General features: G+C 40.0%; 1 protein-coding gene across 2 annotated transcripts in view; it reads right to left on the reverse strand.

The window, feature by feature from the left end:
* KYNU (kynureninase) overlaps window positions 1-20,610 on the reverse strand; it is a 58,356-nt gene that overhangs the window by 11,954 nt on the left and 25,792 nt on the right. For both annotated transcript variants that reach the window (XM_074547867.1, XM_074547866.1), the window contains exons 7-10: window positions 20,430-20,504; window positions 18,962-19,108; window positions 12,540-12,638; window positions 11,703-11,776 (exon numbers count right to left, since the gene is read on the reverse strand). In XM_074547867.1, the coding sequence (XP_074403968.1) occupies window positions 11,703-11,776; window positions 12,540-12,638; window positions 18,962-19,108; window positions 20,430-20,504 (395 nt within the window). The remainder of the gene's footprint in view (window positions 1-11,702; window positions 11,777-12,539; window positions 12,639-18,961; window positions 19,109-20,429; window positions 20,505-20,610) is intronic.

The raw sequence follows: 20,610 nt of genomic DNA on the forward strand, positions 1-20,610 counted from the left end.
GGCTCCATGTAATGCAATAAAGATAGAAAATATACCCAGGGCTCAGGTCCTCAGCAGGAGCATCTCCTAATGCTGCTGCACTCATGCACTCAAAGGTCAATCCCAGAAAACCAAACTCACAGAAACATTTCTCTCACCCCCTCAAATCTACCTCACTCTCACCCAGATCTGCAAACTGCAGAACCCCTGAGCACAGGCCTGGTCCCCAGGCTCAACAGCTGGGCTCAACTCTTTGCATTCTACTCTGCATTAATTTTACTGCAGCTTTCTAATTGCATTTTTATATGTTTTAATTTAATTTCTATGGCATTAATTTTATTGCAAGCACATGAGCATGATTGTGTTTCTTTGGATTCAATGCCAAAACTCAGAATAAATAGAATGACACATACACACACCAACTAAGAAAACAGAAAAACCTGCTCGTTGCTGTACATGGCATTTTTTTGGCTCACTGGCTGGAGTTTGAGAAGGAGTTTCAATTTTCTTTGCTATCACAGACTTGTCTGATCACTGATGAGTCATTTGGTCTCTCCATGCCTCAAGCCCTCATCTCTAGGAATTCTGCTCAGGACTGCTCTAACTCTGCAGTGAGGGATGAGAATGTATTTGTTAAAATGTACTCACATATTTAACAATGAGGACCATGCAAGGATGAAGGAAAAGATTTATGTGGAGCATCTTATGCAGGATTTTTTAATATGTAGATAAGAAAAAGGCATTTGGAGGTAAAGCTGATGTCACTTGGTTTTTTCCCCTTCTGTCAGCCTTTCCTCAAATTATCACCTCACCCTCCAAAGTTGTTGCCAATTTCGGTTTGTATTCATTTCAGAATTGAATCTTTTTCTTTATCTAGATCACTTAACTGGCATTTCTGATAAGGTTTAAAAAAATAATTAAAAACCAATATTTCTTTTGCTTAATTCCACATGGTATTTTACATCTCTGCTGAAACAAAAGAAACCCAACTGGATGGACAACGTTATTCCATTCCACCCCACCCTCTCCATACTGAGCACCCCAGCAGGGTCCTGCTCTCACCCAGAGCTTCCCTGCTGACAGCTCACTGAGAGGGAGAAAAGGCATTTCAAATGATGTTTGAGATGATGAGGGGTCTGTTTAATCAAAACAAAGAATAATGGAAAAATAACTCCTGCTTTCATCACTGAAATCAAGAATTCAACGATTTTAACCCCCTTGTGTGGGTGAAACTCTTCCCATACTGAAAAGCTGTCAGTTCTGGAGTATCCCCACACTATATATCTATAAGGGCTAGGATTTGCACAGGGGATTAAGGGACTTATAGCAGCTACCCTGTTAGACTTCAGCAATATTTCGAACCTAACTCTCACAGTCTCCTTCAGAAAACCTTGCCAAGATTGCCAGAAGCTATATTTAAAGCTTTTCTTTTTTTTCTTCCTTTATATCTTTTTAGCTATCCTTTATCCCAAATGGTAAGCTTGGACTTGTTTCATTATTCTCTTCTGTGCAGTGCCTGTTAATTTTAAGTAGGATCTGTTGTTAGGATTTGAAAAGCTTTTGAAGCCCAGGTAATTATTAGCCTCAGAACTTCTGTAGTTTAGGACTTGCTCACACTCTGCTGCTTTCCTTACCCTTTTCAACTCATTACAAATGTTTCCTAATTATTAAGCATATGTGACTTGTGAGCGGCGCCATATATTATTAATGGCCCAGTCTCTTAGAACTCAGTGGAAAAAATCAAAACTCCTTATGAAAAGTTGCTTCTGTGAAAGTAGTAACTTTTCATATTTAATATCAATGAGGTTTTACTTTGTCAAAGGACCAAAGTAATGTGATTGTATTAGAGGCTAATAGCATGACATTTTTCTTCTGTTAAGAGGCTTGCACTTTCAGTACCATCTAAAGGGAGACAATTTTTCTCCTCTATTTTGAGCCATGTCTTGCTTAAAAAATAGCCAAACTCACTTTCTGCCTAGCAGCAAATTTTAACAACAAAGACCCAAATCCAGAAAAAAACAGTCTCATAATTTAAACAATGACACTTAACTATGCAGCAGCAACGGATGGAATTAAGAAACTTCTAGATTTGAGTGATCACCCTCTTTCCAAAAGTAGCTGGGCAGCTCTCAGCTCCCTGATCTTTGCTGTTCTTTGAGGTGGGTGATTTAACAAAACTGTTGCCACATTCAGGGAGGCTCTTGGGTGAAAAACCTGGGCTGTTTGGTCAGTGGAGCACAAGGTGATTTGCAGCTCGTGGCTACTGGGAGACAGAGGGTGGACACACTCTTCCTGAATTGATTTTTACCTTGTTAGTGTTTTAGGCTCGACACAAGTGGGAATACACCCTTACAACACACCAAAAATACAATTTCAACATGTCCATCCATATCACCCCTCCAGGTCAAAACAAAAGGAGATTGAGTTCAGTCTTGTAGCAGGAAACAAGTTGCTGTGGCCAGGGCATGAGGAAGAGGAATGGCTGCAATGCTGCCAATCCAATCAGGGCCCTTTGGAGCCTCACAGAGCTCCCCACCAAACCTCGGAGGCACTTGCGATAAGGGACAATAATTTCATTCGCCATGATTAGGCAAAAGAAAGGTATGATCCAACAGCAGACAAAATGGGAGCCTAAATTAAATCCCAGGAGAAGATTTCACAAAAAACAAACCCCCTAAGGCTAATGAAGTTGAATTAAAAACTGTTAAATCAGCTTACGAACAACTATTATCACAAAGTGCTCATATAACACTTTCACTGGCCAAATATCAGATATATGAAAAGGGGGAATACAGCCAACAGTATGTTCACACATTTAGTAAGGGGAAATTGAATATTCTGCCTAACACCAGAAATTAAAAATCAAGCAGGGAGCCAATTTACTCATGGACATATTAATAAAGTTCTCAGTGATTTTTATAAAGTACTGAATATCTCTTAATTATTTTATGGTGATAAAAAAAAGCATGTTATATTGTTTAAGAATTCCATATTTTTTTTCTATGCTGTTTCAAATAAATTAAATTAAACAAGTGAAAGCTACAGTCCCTCCTAGAGCTACTTTTAAATGTGAATTCTGACTTAAAGGAGACTTAGATAGTTTTGATTACTATGATGTGTTTACTGAACTATACAGTCTCTGCAATCCCTTGAATAAATCTTTCAGGGGAAGATATCTAGATAGATTTCTAAATAATAAATATAACTGATTGAAATACAGTATAAATTTTTTAAGATTTGAGAAGTCTTTCTTGCTTCTGAATAGACTAATCACAATATTAATGCAAGACCTTTATCATACCAGAATCCTTATTAGCTAAAATGCAAGTTATCACCTCTGCTCTTTGTCTGAAACAAGAAACAATCCACATCAGATGAGATTTTTTTTTTAATGACAGTGGCTAGAACTAATTGAATTCATAGTTTCAACTGTCAGCAAATTTGCCACAGAATCCAGTAGTTGTGTTACAAAACCTTTTCTAAGTGATACTGAAGGAGAAAAACTCAGATGAAGTTTTTTCAGCTGAAATCTAAGACATGAAATAATTAAGGAAAACCAAAAATGTGCATCTTTCAGAGTTATTTTAAAGAGTTTCTCTTCAAAAAGATTAAATTTCATCCATTACTAGAAAACTAGAACAATGTGACTTAGGTACCTTTTTTTATTGGGCTGCCATTGCCCAAATTTTCAGTAGCACGTATATTTAAGAGTCTAAAATTTATGTTATTTATTTATATGGGGTCTAAATCCATTTTGACATGAGGTCCAATGTAAGTATGTGCTGTTTGACATGAGGTCCAGGAGCTCCAAGCTCTTCTCACTGCAGAAACAGGTGAGAAGCATCAAATAAGGACATTTCTATGGACTTATTATCCTGTCAGAAAATAACTGTACCTGCAACTCTGACCTTCAACACGCACTGACAAAATCCCTGTGCACTGGCTCACAATGGGTTGCTCAAAAGTCATCTCAGAAAACTCTCAGTGAAAACAAAGGGATGCTGAAAAATTAGATTTCAGTAGGAAACTATTCAATTTTTGCTCAATAATCTGTACACAGCTAAAGAAAATACTAAATAATTCTTCACATTGAGCAGCTGTTTTTCATGGCGTGGGACAGAAAGAACATAACATTTTCCCAAAACTGCTGCACTGGTGTGATTAGATCAGTGAATTGATGTCATGCTGACTGAGAAATTAGGGAAAGGAAAAGGAAAGGGAAGATTCTGTGTTTCTCCCAGCATCTCACTAGAAACTCCTCTCCAGACACTTGAGTGAGCTCTCTACAGCTGGAGCTGCCCTGCAGTTTCCACACAGTGGAAGGCAGCAAGAGGGAGCTGCCAGAAAGCACTGAAAATTACTGCAGTGAAAAATGAGGAGTAGTCACCGTGACAGTAAAAGTTGACCAGCAGCGACAAAGAGGTGTGAAAATAAGTATTTCACAAATGGGAAGTGAGAGGAAGGATGGCTTACAGCGAGTGGGCAAGAATAGACAATATATGCCATGAAGGCCTCTAGGAAGCTCCTGATTCAAAGACATGGGAGATGGGTAAGAAATAAAAGGCAGCAGGCTGTGGATGTCTTTTGCTGGACTTTAAGATAAAATAGATTTGATTGAGGGACACAAAAGAAGAAGAAAAATATGAAGGTTTCTGACCTGGTGAGACCTTATCTTGGTTGAGTATTGGAAAGTTTTAACCAGGAAAAAAGAGGGAATATGAGGACTAGAAACCCCATGAACAACAGGAAACAAATAAGCACAAGTGGTAAACCAAGCAAAAGAAAAGAAAAAAAAGTAAGAAAAACCATTTCATAATGCACCCATGCACAAATCCAGAATGCCAGCTTAGCAAAAGGTAACAAGACTGAATTATTTCCTTAACCTGAGCAGTGACCCTTGAAAATCTTTATGGTTTGAGTCAGGTGCTGGCTGGGACATGAATCACAACAGGAGCTGCATGAGTGACCCCAGAGCTGCAGCTAAAGGCAGAGAGGTGCTCAGCCAGTCATGGACACAGACAGCTCTGGGAGACATCCCAGGCACAAAGCCCCATCTGAACACGTAGCTGAGAGTTACAGGAACATACTCCAGGGGACAGAAATGGAGAGAAAACTGGTGACTGTTAATGGCACAAAAGCATAAAGGCTCTTGCTGGTGCTTTCAGCTTAGAGCAATTTGAAGCCATACCATGACCTCAAAGCACATTCTGTAGGGAGAAATTAGACACATTTTCCCATTGTGGTCTAATGAACCAATACAAAAGCATGAGCAAATCTCATTTTTAAAGGGCATGTGCAGACTACAGGTTTAACTGGGACTCTTAAGAGGAAAGCTTCATACAAAGTTCCAAAATTTCTGAAGTAGAAAAAGTGAAAAATGATCAAACACCTAAAGTGAGTCAACATCTAGTAGAAAATCCCAGATGCAAAATTGCATTAGTTCCAGCACATTTCTGCACAGAGGTAAGCGAGCTCTTAGTGGAAACAGCAGAAAATTTACTAGAGGTTTTTGTCATTAAAAATAAACTCTTTCCTCCCTAATATAGAAAAGTTCTGTGAGGTGGCTAGAGAAGCACACAGATGAATGGATAAGCTAATAAATAACTCCTCTTTTTGTGACTTACTAAAAAAACAGGCAAAGAAGGTTTTCTTTCCATTTTCTTAGAGGTGTGTAACACCAGTAGTTGCATTTCTGTAAATTAATCCAGCTGGAAGGAAGCTTGCTGCTTTGTCTTAGTGGGAAAAATCAAGACACAGCAAAGTGCTTTCAAAACTGCCTGCCTGGAAGTGGAGAACTGAGGCACACAGAGCAGGCAGATAACAACACACGGCCTTTGAAATGCAAGGGAAAATCACAGCAACCATCCAGACTCCAAGGAGAGCCCCAGGATCCCTTCCCTGCTAGTTAACAGGATGCAAGCGTCGCCCCCAGGCTACATTCACCTTTCCATCAGGCTAAGCCGGTTGGTTCCTTTCATGTGTTTGAGCAGTTGTGTCTTACACCATCCATGAGAAAGCTCCAGGCACTGCAGATGGGAAAGCAAATGTGGAAGGAACAGAGCCACCTCCCTCTCTTTCCTGAGGCTGGGAGTGGGACAGGACCACGGCACAGCACACCCAGTGATGTCCCTTCAGTGTGATCCAGGGGGAAAAATGCATGGGAGTGCACTCAGGGAATGAGAGCAGCACATTTCTTCCTCACTCACCCCAAAGGTGATGCGGAGTTCATACACAACACCTTTACAATCACCTTAAAATCCAACCGGGGCAAAGGTGACAAAGCAAAGAGGAAGACCTTCAAGAAGGAAAGAACAAGAACATTTATAATGAGAAAAGAGGTGAGATTGCTTGAAGATACAGCTTAATTACAAGGAAGGATTTGAAGGAAGAGAGAGAGAAAATGCTTGACAGAGAACAAGGAGACAATCATGGGAGCCACATAAAAGGAGCCGGAGAAAAAGAATGGGAATAGATGATGTGAGTGCACATTAACCTCTCGTTTTTTCTCCCAGAGACTCACTCCAAAGTTAAAAAATGCTCTTGGATATTTGCCATGCAGTTGGTGAATCCGAGAACACACCCCTGCAGGCCCATCATGGGTCTAGATTGGCCTAATAAATCACTTGTCCCAAGACAATGCAATTAAGCCTAATTAGCCGATAGCTTTATTCCTAAACAGTCTCTTCCCAAGGGAGGTTTTAACTTTTGGTTTCTAAATTAGCTCAAGGAGCTAAATTGCTCTCATCTCCTTGGCAAAGCAACAGTTCATTTCTACCTTAGCACAGGATACTTCATGCACTCGGGGGACACGTGCTCGCTGCACGAGTGGTTTATTTACATTAACCCACAGTCTGAGTCCAGCAGGAGCAGGGGGAACCCTTCTGGAAACAGCAGCATGTTCACTGCCATCTGTCACCACTGACTTGCCCACCTGGCTGCACTCAGCACAGCTTCCCTACGAGTCTCTGTGCTGCTTCTCCTCCTGTGCACCTTGACCAGGACAAGGCGCTCTGTTCTGATAAACTTCCAGTAGTTCTGAGGGGAAAAATTAAATAGGCCAGTGAGAAATGGACCATCTTGGCCTATTATTTGAGTAAAGCCTCAGTAGAAGACTCAGTCTGAGTGAAGAAATTCCTTCCTGTGAGGATGGAAAGGCTCAGGGTGCCCAGAGAAGCTGTGGAAATGTCCAAGGCCAGTTTGGATGGGGATTGGAACAACCTGGGATGGTGGAAGGTGTCCCTGCCGTGGCAGGGGGTGGAATGAGATGAGTTTTAAGGTCCTTCCCAACCAAAATCATTCTACAATCCCATGACTCCTAAAAGCATTCTAAAGATCAGTATTAGTTCTTTCCAGTACAGTAAAACAACCTTCCAAATCCTTTTATGACTGTCCTTTGCTTCCAACTCACGTTCCTCCAGAGTTACATTATTTTCAGCAGTCTTATAGAAGATTCAGCTCTTTATTTTGGGGATTATGTGACTCTAATTCAAAAAAGAAGACTAATGTGATATGTCCTCATAAATCAAGAAAATGAGCAAAGGAAAACTCAGTGGGAGCTACCAGTCCTAGAAGGTGTAGAGTAACCTCCTGCATAACAGTTACTGGAGAGAGAAGCTTTGCACTGGAGCAGGATGGGGATCCAGAGCACCTGGGAAAAATGGGAAGGGGAAAGTATAAGGAGCTGGAGTAGCATATTTCTGTTTATCTGACACCAGGGTTAGAGTTCACATAACAAAAAAAGCTGTGCAGGTCTCTATAAAGGAATAGCAGGAAGCTATTTGTGCTCTGGCATTTTCATTGGCATCAAAATACCAAAAGGGGAAGTAGTATAAGGAAAAGAGCTGATATCTCACCTCTTTCTGTGAAGAAATTGCCTGAAGGTGCCTTTTGTTCCTCAAAGGTAATATGAAATCGTTACCTTTTTGCTTCTTGCTCTTTTAAACTTTTTGGGTTTTTTTTTTTTGGACAATCTTTGGACATCAACTGCTTCCTGCACACGCAGCATTTCTCCACATCACAGAAACTTTACACTTTTAAACACTACCTGCTGCTAGTGTGGGCTAAAGTCTTGATAAATCCCTTCATTTTAAACACTGTACAGTTTTCATTTATTTAATCCTCTGCAAGGGTTTATCTATTATTTTCCTGGCTGCTTTACATACATTTATTTCTCTTTCATCTGTTTAAATTGTGCCTTACTTTTACTTAGTTTAGTGTCTCAAGGCTCTGCAAATTTGACTCTTCCTGTCCCTTTCACCCTCTGGCAGCAGAGCTGAGCCTGTTGCCCATCTACAGCTGCAAATACCCTGCTGGAAACACCTGACTCAAGCATCTTCTGCCCCAGTTGCTCACAAACATTCACATTTCATTGCATCTAAATTGCTTGGGAATTCAAGTTATCCTTTTTATAAATGGAGAATTAAGGAGGGAGCAAAAAATTTCAAAAATTAAATGGGAACTTTTCTGGAGCTCAAACAGCTACATGGGCAAAATTTCAGTATCAGTAGGTCATTTCAGTGCTCTCTGTGTGTTGGAAACCTCCCCTCTGCAACACTTACATGGAAACCTGGTGACACAGGCTCAGCCTGCATTGACCTGATGGTTTCAGTAGTATTTCATAGCTCTGCTCTCTCCTGGTCATTTTTTAAAATTTTATTTGAAACCTTCCCATAAAGAAATCACTCTCACCCAATTAGCCAGGAATATATTGCATTGTGATATATAGAGCAGGTATTAAAAAAGCTATTTGAGTATTAAGAGAGACTTCAAAGGAGGTGAGATCATGGGAGAATGGGGATAGATCAGACCCATATATATCAGATTGATGCAGTTTTGCTGCTCTAAGGACAAAGATGGGGACTAGCAAAGCACTACCCACATGCTTGGGTGGAGATGTTAATTGGGCTGGTTACAACATGTCACTTTTAGACCCATGACCCTGCAGTGAATTAGAGAACCATCCCAAGCTAAGCCAAGGTGTTTGCAGGACTGCAGGGTGGTGTTTGCAATGACACAAAACAACAGCAGGACATAGGAGCCTCTATCACCCTCAGCTTCCATCTGACCTAAAGATCAAGCCCTGCCCTCAGGCATAAATCCTTTCCCCAGATGCTGAATTCCCAACTTTATAACTCTGGTGGGAAGCTTGCACTTCCATGAAGAAGAATGGGACTGGTTTGCCTTTTGTGTGCTGGGACATGCCAAGGTATTATTGATTTACTCCAGGTCTGGGTTGTGGAGGTTTGCAGCGAGGCAGCCCCAAAGCAGAAACCAGCTCTGGTGTGGCCTCATGAAGTGATGGTAAGGCTATTAAATACTTTAACAATTCTATCCCAAGTTACATTTTAAAAGAAAGCTGCAAATAAATGTTTTATTGTTGGAGGGAGCAGCTGGAGAAGAGCCCAGCTTCTTAAACTGGGCATAAGACAAAGCATAGCCACAAAATTAGAAGTTAAATTAAAATACCTAAATTTCTTTGGTGATGTGCCGTAGCTGGGTTTGGGGGCTCTAAAAATGAAATTTTTGACTTAGCTGTTTTATTTTCAATAAGTTCTTTTTGTCCCAGCCTCAGACAGTAAAAGACAAATGTTCTACCTCCCTGAATTACAGTCAGAACACACATTTTCCCATTAAGACACAATAGATTATTTCCATATTAAAATAACTACCTAGTCGATAACTTGCAGGAAATATGAAGGATGAGACGAATTAGAAAAATTTATATAGGTGAGTAAAAAGTGACTCCCCTAAAACCAGCCATGAGTTAGAGCAATATTTCAGACAGCTCACACGACAAAAGGGTGTCAGCTGGATTGGAATTTAATTCCCTGCTCGTGTGTGGGCTGAGGTGCAAAAAAACAAGTGGTTGGTGCCTCTGCTCTTGACTGAAGTTGTGTGGCCACTGGGTGTCATCCTTGGTTCAGATGACAGCCAGAATCTCTGCAGCTACAGCGCAGAGCCTGCAACTTCCCGAGCAGTTAAATTCCACTCTATTTGATTGTACAACATACAGCAAATTGCTCTGCATTTAAATCAGCTATACAATTGAATACTTTGACATAGACAAATTCTCCTTTGTCTCAGAGCTTTATTTGGAGACCAGAAATGGCTGGTTGCTGCAGGAAAGAAAGAAAAGTAATGCAATGGGGGCATAGGAACTACAAACAATTTGATGAGTGATTATCAAATCTCGGGAAATATGAAATAACTATGATTAAATAATGCAGAGGGTCGATGCAGGAAGTTTGGAATTATATCTGTAATTTGTCCTCAGGCTGGAAAAGCCTATTCCATATAGGTAATTTCATTTAAGATATTCAGTATCCAGATTCAGTGCACAAATTAATGACTATGTATGAAGGAGCTGGTTCAGGGGAAACTAATCTAAACTCTTACCTAAAATACCAAGCTGGTACCCTCAGAAAAGTTCCAAAATGTCATTAAGGAGGAAAAAAGTCTGAAGGTCCTTGATATTTAATTCATTCCATCTATAGCTATTCTGTAAATTTTCATATTTTTTCCACTGTTCAGCATCTTCCCAGTTCCCCACACCAGAATCCATGGGAGTCACAAAACCAGGTGTGGCCATGGGAGCAATGCCTGCACCTCGCAACAGGGGAGCAGGAAAAAACCTTTCCAGAAGAAATATCCAGATATCCAGTAAGTTTTGCCCATGTTCACATATAAGGTTGGAATCAGCTCACAACAGGTCATATGTCATCCTAATGAGTTTTCTGTTATGGGTGACTGAAAAGAACTTATCAGCGTTATTTTGTTATCTCCTGGGAGTCTAGACAGTCTGAAACCAGCACACAGTGCAGCAAAGCTGCTTATTATAATATTATTTGTCTCTGGAACCTGATATAGTTTGCGTTCTTCAAGCTAAAATGAAAGGAAGTGCCAGCAATTTCTCCAAGCATTACAGCCAGAAATGTTTACATTTGTCAGTGCATTAGAAGTATTTATCCCAGTGTTGTAAATATACAGAGTATAGCCATAAAATGGCTTAAATAACAGGTATTTTTTGTTAATGCAGCTAACCTCAGCTGATAGCTCAGCTTTCCATGGATTATACAGTCTTTCAGAACAGATCTCCATGTAATACTTCCTAGCTTTACCAGTGGATATAATTTTAATGAAAACATGCCACTACTAAAGAGCTATTAGGCACAGTGTTGAAACTGTCTTTGATTTTGTTCACCAACCAAAGACTTCAGTGGTTATTTAAAATCCATTTTTAAAGGCAGATGTTAAATATTCTCTTTATATTAAGCAGCCTCATAGACACGATTTAGGATGCTTGTTTTTAATATTACCAACACTCTCTTTTATGGTTCTATTTAGTTAAGAACTGATAGCAGATTCAAAGGAGGAAATGGATTTTAGATGTGAGCATGTGCATTAGCAATTTCAAAATTTACTAAACTTAGTGTAAAGCAACTCATCAGAAGTAACAAAATCAGACAACCAAATTGTCTAAACTTTTACTACTCTTTACATTGAAGCAATAAATCAGTAACAAATATTAGCCCAATGAGTTTGTATTGAAATTAAAATTTTCTTCTGTTTCTATAAATATATGTATAGATTCACATGCCCATATTCTATGGCTACAAATCAACACAATTTCACTTTCAGATCTCAATTCTGAAAGGAAAGGTTCTTTCCCATTTAAACTTTACAGCACCTTTTATTTGGGAATTTATTATTAGAAAAATACTTACGCTGGTTTAATGCTCTTGGAATGCTTTTCATGAATGTAGGCACCAGCAAGGCCTCCTGCTCCTGAATTTAAATACTGCAAAGAATAAATCAACACGTACATGTCGTGCTCATTATCTGTAAAGTATCACTTTCCTTCCCTCACCCTGATCTATAAAACAAACCAATTTTAACATTTCGAGTGGTTTCTAGATGGAGATCTTAGCATTTGTCACAAAGTGCTGATGGAGGTAAAAGCAGATATATTTTTCAGATTAGTTTTAAAAGTATCTCTCTTGGCTTACATATGGTATTTGAAGTCTAAGAGGCCAGAAAATTGAAGTACATCTGAAACAGTTCCATATGTATTTGCTATATATATATAATATATATAGCAAAGTCATCAAACAATTCATCTGACTATGTCTGACGAGTCTTAATCTCACTAGGAGTCAAAGGAACTAAAGATACCTCGCTCCATGATCTGAAATTATTAAAGTTTAGACAAGAATATTCTATTGTCTGGGGACCACTTCATAAAATATTATAGCTGTGAGACCTTCTTGGTGTGAGAAATAAGAGAAGAGCCCCTGATCTCATGTCCACAGGGCAGATGTTTAACTGCCATGAGTATCCACTTCTCATCCACAAGACCATGTAGGTCATGGCCACTTTTTGGACTCACTCATAACAAAGGCACCATTAAAGTCAGTGTCCATCTCTTTGTTGTGGTGAATTCAAAGATTCAGCCAAGTCTTGCTCAGCTGTTCAGGTGCAGCTCTTATTCACCTGACCTGTGTGCTGACCCATGAGATGAGTGACACTATGGAAAACAGTCTCCAGCAATGAATCTGTTTTACCTTGTAGGAGCACCAGCAGGCAAAATCCACTCCCCAGTCATGCAAATGAAGCTCCACATTCCCAACAGCGTGAGCCAGGTCGAATCCAACAAGGCATCCCTGCAGGAAAGAGATGATTACTGGGTTACTTATTAAGATAATCATCACTGTGATTATTTTGAAAATAACTCCTTCAGAGCTTAACTTGCTCTCAGTATGTGCAGGCTACCTAGAGACTTTTTACAGAAGCAGAGAGTGATGGGATAAGTGTGAATGGATTTAAATTCAAAGAGGAGAGATTTAGGTAAGATGATAGGAAGAAATATTTTTCTGTGAGGGTGGTGAGACTCTGGAACACGTTACTCAGAAAAGTGTGGCTGGCCCATTCCTGGAAGTGTCCAAGGCCAGGTTGGATGGGGCTTGGAGCAACATGGGATAGTGGAAGGTGTCCCTGCCCATGGCAGGGGGTTGGGACAGGCCAATCCTTAAGGTCCCTTCCAACCCAAACCTTTCTATGATTAATCTATCAAGAACAGATGGGAATCTGTTCTTAGTGATTACTACAAACAAGTATTCTATGCCACATGTATAAATCACCAATTTTTCTGTGATTTGTCTTCAAGGATGCTTGGATAGGGTTTAGATTTCTGAGGTTTTGTTTGTGCAGGGAACTGGAATCATTTGAAAAAAATATTGAAAACAAATGCATAAATACAAACACTTCCTGTATGGCACAACAAACCCCAGGCAGAGACAAAGCAGTAATGGTCATAATGATGCCAGTTACCTATGAACAATTACATTTCAATATATATTCATGCTCAAGGTGTCCCTGGTATTTAAACAAGCAGGACCTTGTTCTTTGGGAATCCAAATGGATGAGATAGCAGCTTATGCAATATCTTGATCTTTAAGAACCTTTATATTTGTCCTTAAAAAGAAGGAATCTGTCATTTCTCTGTTAAAAATCTTGTATTTATCATAAGCGCAATTTACACAGGACACTGAGAAAAAAGGGGGAAACCCTGTATCTAAGGAGAGATTTCTAGATCTAAAAGTATGAGTTTTACACATGAAATAACCACTGGATGGCAGCATTTTTAAACTAAAAAGTTATTCGAAGCTTTGCTATTTATTTAAGACCAGAGAAATAAAACTGCTTTTTGTGCCTGGACTCCAAATTAAATGCTATTTTACATTTTGCTTTTAAAACACAAACAGCTTGCTTGCAAGCAGCAGGGTAGGAATAAGAGTGAAAGCACAGGCTTCAGAAAAATCAACGTCCAATAATAAAACAAAGGGGTTTTTTAAGAATCTCCTGCTGTTTCTTGCATGGAGGGAGTCTTAGCTAAATTATTTAAGCAGTACTTTGGTATATTTAATCTTCTGTATAAACTAGATAACAATTTGTACAGAGCAGCATTTTAAGATGTGACATGTTAATTCTAATGGAGATATTTGTGAAGTTATCAGCTTGAAAAATTACTCCAAAATGATGGGAAGAAAACTCACTGCCATAGAATTTGAGTGATCTAAATGTTGGAACTAGAGTCACAATAAATAGCCATGGTGGCTTGATTTCACAGGGACACAGAGATCTGAGTTAAGAGAAATCAACTGAAATGGTGAAGCTAATGCAGAGACGCTGGGACATGCTGAATTCCAATGGGAATGCTCTCATCCAGGGATAAAATGGCTTTGGATCAGAGAAAAAAGCTTCAGCAAACTCAAGCCAATTGCCAGTGAATAGGGAGGTTCTCATAGTGTTTTAAGGCATAAACTTCAAAACTTCAGTTGACTAGATTTAAATCTTAACAGGTACATACATCCCACACAAACTTTTGGAAGCAATTCTATGACAGATGCACTGGTTTCAGTGGAAACCAGGAATAACAGATGAGAGTCTTGCAGAATGCATGTGTCTGTCTGTACATTATCAAAATTGAAACAAAGAAAAACAAAAAAAAAAAGGAATTTGCTCATAAAGAAAAAGCATGTAAGAAATTTAATTCCATAAATCATATGCCAGAACCAGTTGTCCTTTCCCTGTCAGTACGCCGTATACTCTGTAAAAATTATGTTCAAACACATAATATCAAATTATGAAAATACAGTAGGTGGGAGGTAGGAGGAGATAGCTTGGGACAGTTGGATGCCCTCACAGTAATGAGGCTCCATAACCACATCCACACATGTGACCTTGACATGGACAAACATTCTTGGGCACTGACAGTGGCTGCAACAGATTGAACAGATTGAAACTTGAACAAAAAGGGAAGTCATTGACATAACACCCATGGGCCATCCTCCTGAACTCCTTTAGCTGCTCCTCACTATTTGAAGCTGGTTGGCAGATCCTACTGGGCAGTGTTTAACAATAGTGAGGCACGGGAAGTTCGGGTTCGGTGCTGGCAGGGTTCCTGCATCGTCTCAGAAACGCCCACTCGCACCAGTTTGTTCGAGTCGTCATCTGCAAGATGGGGTGTGCTGGTTTGCTTTCCCAGGGAGGTGTCTGGCACTTGAGTCACACAAACAGCAAATGTTTAGCCACACAGATTGCAGGGAAAAAGTAAAACAAACTGAAGCAGCTCTCCCTGCACAAGCCACGCCGAACCAGGACTGCGTGGGAACGGCGCTTCCCCAGACTGGGGGGAAAACAGAGCTCTCCATCTGCTCCGGGCAAAGGAGAGGACATGTGCTCTCCCCTGCCTCTTCTGTTTCATTCTAACATCTAAAAGTCATTTCTGCCAAGTGTCTGGGTAGCTGCTGATAACCAGCAGGTAACAACTCAGCATGGACAATGACATTTGGAGAGAGGGAGAGAAATGACAGCTTCAAGCCAGCAAAGCTGGGACATTTAGAAAGAGAGACAGGAAAAGAAATGAAGATGAAGGATCTTAAAGCTCTTCCTACTGGGACTCAAGAGATTAAAATATTTTACATAACAGTTCAGAGTCAGTGGAAAGTACGATATAACTTATGAAATTAAAATTGTATTTGAAAGGTAGAGTCTCCTAAAAGTCAGCCATTTCTTCACTTGTAGAAGAATAAAACAACTCAGCCTCCTCCATCCTCTAGAGCAAGCTTGAAAGTATGAAACAAGGAAAACTGTTACATCCTCCCCAGCCTGCTGATGAGCCTCTTGCACAATACGTAGTAATTTCGATTTATCTGAGAGACCTTAGATGGAAAAATAGCCTGAGGTAATTTTTCAAGCTTAATTTAGTTCATTTAATATTTAATGACTTAATGAAGCTGTCTATGTGCAGAGCTTTCACTCTGGGAGGAATCTTAATGTACGCAGAGAACTTAGGAAATTGGCTTAAAAAATGTAAAAGGAAATCAGTAACTTAATTCATAAATGATTGACCTCAAGAATCTTAGGACATTTTCCAGGCCTCCAGAGCTCACAGCTCAAATCTCCAGCCAAGCCCTGATAGGGCACAACACTGTGGGACTTTATTTCAACAGTACATTAAAAGAATTATTAAGACCATCTGTGAGGACTTTTCTCTCTGACATACTGGCTGACAAGTGATTTTTTTTTTCCCTCTCTTCTTCTCAAAGAGCATTTTCACCTGGTATTTTCCCCTTCTGACTTGTTTGCTTGTCAGTTCTCCCCAACCTATTTTCTGTTCAGGAGTGCAGGGTCATTCATCCCTGGGAAGGAGAGCCTCACATTTTTGTTACAAACGTGACTTTTCTGTCTTATCTGCTTTTAAAAGAACTTTCAGCCTATCTGTGACAATATGTTGACTAGAAGACAATTCTGGATTCATCAGGTCCAGAAGCTCTTGAAGGAGATATGGTAAGTCCAATTAAAGCCATGTATAGATACATAGACAGTAATAACTCTGCTTCAGCAGTTGTTTTTGTTTTCCTCTTATCCAACCACGGCTCCTAACCCCAGATCTGGCTGGGGAAAAGGGGAGAGGAGCCAGTTCTTTTCAAACCCACATTTCAGGCATTTTGATAACCAGGAGCCTTGTGTCCAAGATAAGCAGCAGGGAGCAGAAATGCTTCTTACCAACAGAAACCCTTCATGAATCAACGGTTCTGTGGCTGTTCATGTAAATATTTGTCATAGACAGACGTTGAAGTGTGGCGTAACAGTTTCTTACATGGAGGGTTTGTATAAACATATAAACATCACTTAACCTGTGGGCAGAATCTGTAAGGACACTGAGCTGAGTGTATCTGACAGGAGGGAAATAAAAACACGTCTGGCTCATGCTTTTCAAGCCTTAAGGGTACTCAAACAGTTCTTCAGGTTGAATTAATTTTGCTTTTTCAGTATACTAATGATATTTTACATCATTAATCTACCTGGATCTCAATCCTGCACACTCAAACCACTAGAAATTCAATTTTATGGGGGTTTTTATTCTCTCTTTTGAAAATTCTGTGGAAGAAGAGATTCACGTCTATATTATATCATTTCTAACAGGCATTCAGATGGAAACAGGCCTTTGACATCTACCTGTTCCTGCTGGAATGCTGAATTGCTGTCACAAATTGCTCTGCTCTTCAGGAACATGATACAGTCTCTGGGTAAAGTGTGTGGTGGTTTGCTGTGCATCCCTGTGGAAGCCCATGGGGTTGTTGTTATTATTATTATTATTATTATTATTATTATTATTATTATTATTATTATTATTATTATTAACACCTAGGTTAATATTATTATTATTTGCTCTGCCTTGCAGAAATTTTAATCTTTCTCCACCAAGTCCTGGTTATCTCCTTAGATTTTATAAACATCAAATCCATTTTCCCTCTATGTAATAAGCTGCGAGTGACTACTCTCTCCCAGAACACCACTTTGGGGTAGTTTAGAGCTGTCAGTGAGACTGCATCTCTTCCACATATCCAAGTCTGCAGCTCACAGTCCAGAGAGCATTTTGGAGAGGTGATAAAGCAATGGGGTTTTTCCCAGGTTGTTCATCTTTATGGAAGGAAGGAAGGAAGGAAGATTTCTCTCTCTCTTTCTCAGACACCTTTCAGACGCATCACGGAGCAGCTTTCTGGGAAGCAGCACTGGAGACGTGTAGGTGTTGGCAGCTCTGCTGCCACCAGGAGAGAGAGAGAGCAGAGCAGTGGGTGGCACCATCCTGTTAATAACCTGTCTTCCCTTTCTAGCATTCCAGCACGGTGCAATTGGGATTTTTTTGTGGTCAGCAAAGTGCTGGTAGGCACTCCACGAAAGCACCATGAGGGTGTTGCTTTTGGAGCTCTTCCCCAAACCCACTTCCCCTGCAGCTGACTCCCCACATTGCTTTCCTACATCCCTGTCAGAAGTTGGTTTTGTTTTTTGCTGTTTCCAATGCTGGGTTTTAGCACCAGGTGCTGCTCTGTGAGAACATTCCCTTCTTACATCCCACGGGCCCCGCACCAGCTCTCACACCTGCTCTGCTCTCCCAGGGGGGACTTTTCCATCTCTTGCCATCAGCATAACTTACGCCCTGACGTCCAGAAAAAATTCCACTGCCAAACCTACAGCTACACAAGATGTATAGTGTGCTGTGAGGTAGGAACATCTCCAGAGAGTTAAACCATTAAATATAAAGAGTTAGCTGGTTTGCCAAAAACCCAGTGATACCAAATAAGTTTACCCTTCAGTGGTGTAATCTTGTATGAGATAAGCTGCATCCAGCAAAAGGCTGCCAGCATGGAAAGTCTGGTGACCTCCTGTTGATAAGACAACTTAATTAAAAACTATTTTCTCCTGGATTCCTAAGGCAATTGAGATGGTTAGAGGGTTGTACAGCTGTGTCCACAGAACACACTGCCTGCAAGCTCTGAAGGCTGAGTCATCACTAAAATACACTCATCTTGCGATGTTGATGTGCTCCACATTGTGCCTGTCTCCAGAAAACTCATCAGTGGAGTCTGAGCACTGCTGGCTCTGTGGGGATCTCACCCCCCTGCTCAGGGAGGGCAAAATCTGCCATAACACAGCTACAGGAAAGGAGGAAAATCATAAAAGTCTCATGTTGAAAAAGTTCAGAAAAAGCTCAGAAATCTCACACAAACTAACTTTCAAAGACAGGTTAGAGCTGTGATTGCCTCCTCCTCCTCCTTCACTGAGGCTCATGGTATTCTACCCTTCAAGAAAAGCCATGTCAAAGTTAATAGTCATGAATTACCTTTTCCAAATAGTTTAACATTCATCTGCCTGAAAGATTGCTCCCACAGGGCTATTTCTTCATGCAGCACACAGTCCCCAAAGGTCTGGGCACAGAGGGCTTTTACATTTTACCAGAGACCTACAAATGTCTGTGTTTTGTTCCACAAAAAAAAAAAAAAAAAACAAAACAAAAAAACCAAAAAACCCAAAAAACATAAAAACAAACAAACAAAAAAAAGAAACCCAGAACAACTGATTTCACAGAGAAAACTGTTCTAAAATTAGTATCAAAAGGACACATCTGGAGCAGTCCTACCTTTTTTTGGCCAGCCCTTGTTATTCTAGGGATGTCAAACAGCTGTCCTGTGTAGTACTGCACCCCACTGAACAGAATGACAGCAATAGAGTCCCCTTCCTTCTCAATTACAGCCAGGATATCTTCAGTCCTCAAGGTCTCCTCACCCTAAAAAAAATATTAAAGGACACATTTTACATCAACTCCGGCAGTAATGACATTGCCATTCCTTATTTCATAATTTATATTTTCCCATGAAAGGAGATCAAAAGCAAACCTTTGTCTTGGTAATGGTATATGAAGGTAGTGCTGTGAAGTAGCTTACGAGCAAGTAACCTCAAAAAAATAATCATTAGCAAGGGAATCTTGGAGGTGCCTGTTATAAAATGTCTATTCACTTCATGCTCTAACATGCTTCATACCCTTTAGTATTTCTGACAGTTTTAATTTACAGTCAAAAATTCCTGGTGCAGACAGAATATTGAATGATTTTTAAGTGGCATCTGAAAATTTGTGACACCCACAAGATTTGAAAGTTGTCTATCAGCTTCACTCTTTACTTTTCTGATAAACTTGGTATCCCACAGGAAGCTATTATAAACCTGCCATATTCATATTTCAAAAACAATGTCTCACATCATCAAAAGTACAAAATTCCCCAAACCTGTGGTCATTAAATATAGAAGAATTTCAACCACAAGAAAAAAAAAAATCAACCTCATTTTTGATTCTTTACAGGAAAATTACTGCCCCATCCTCCTCCTGTCTTCCTAGCAAGGGATCTTGTAAAACATACCACCACCTAGGGATCAATTAGGCAGTGAAAACCTAGAATTAAATTAGACTTGTTACTGAAAAAAGCTTGGGCAAGATGGTTGAATTGCAAGGGACTGTTATTATCTCAACAATCTCTGCAAATCTATCAAGCGTTCAGGAGTGGGCTCTTTACTCACAAGATGACTCAGATTTCAGAAGCAAAAGGTCACCCTGGGTTTATAGTTAGGTGACAAAGTTCTTAATGCTGCAGAAGTGAAGCGAGGCAGCATTTCAAATTAATCTGAATTGCATATTACTGAGAGCAGACCTTTCCCTCAGCCCGTGCTGATGCAGACACAGTGCTGCTTGTGCTATGGCAATCTCTTACCTCAGGACATTCAAAGGACACTGGGAATTCTCAATGAGTCAAAAGCATATTTTGCAGGTGACTCAGGATTCTGCCACGTTTGTTAGAAACAGGAAAAATAGAGAGAATGGCTTTTTTGATATTTTTGTTGTTCTTCTGGGAAAGTTAACTATTGAATCAGCAATTATAAAATGGGGTCTAATGTCAAAAATATGCATGCAAAGACATCTGTTTATGATTCATAAAGTTTAACCATATTTTAATGCACAGATTGCAACTTCTACACTAGAATATTCAAGAATATTCACATGAAAGGTGTTTCTGCCCTTGGTGGCAGCAAGCAGAAGTGACAGGTTCCTCACCAACCTGCCGTGGCTGCAGCAGGACCATGCTTTTCTCCACATCCAGCCCGTGCAGTCGGAGCTGGGACTCCATAGCATACTGGAAGAGAATTCCATGCAGAAAGCATTAACTCATCAATAAACGACTACAAATATATGATAAATAAATACATGATAAACAACCACAAGGGAAAAAGGACAAACAC

Source organism: Zonotrichia albicollis, chromosome 10 (genome assembly GCF_047830755.1).
Source record: "Zonotrichia albicollis isolate bZonAlb1 chromosome 10, bZonAlb1.hap1, whole genome shotgun sequence".
NCBI classification, from domain to species: Eukaryota; Metazoa; Chordata; class Aves; order Passeriformes; family Passerellidae; genus Zonotrichia; species Zonotrichia albicollis.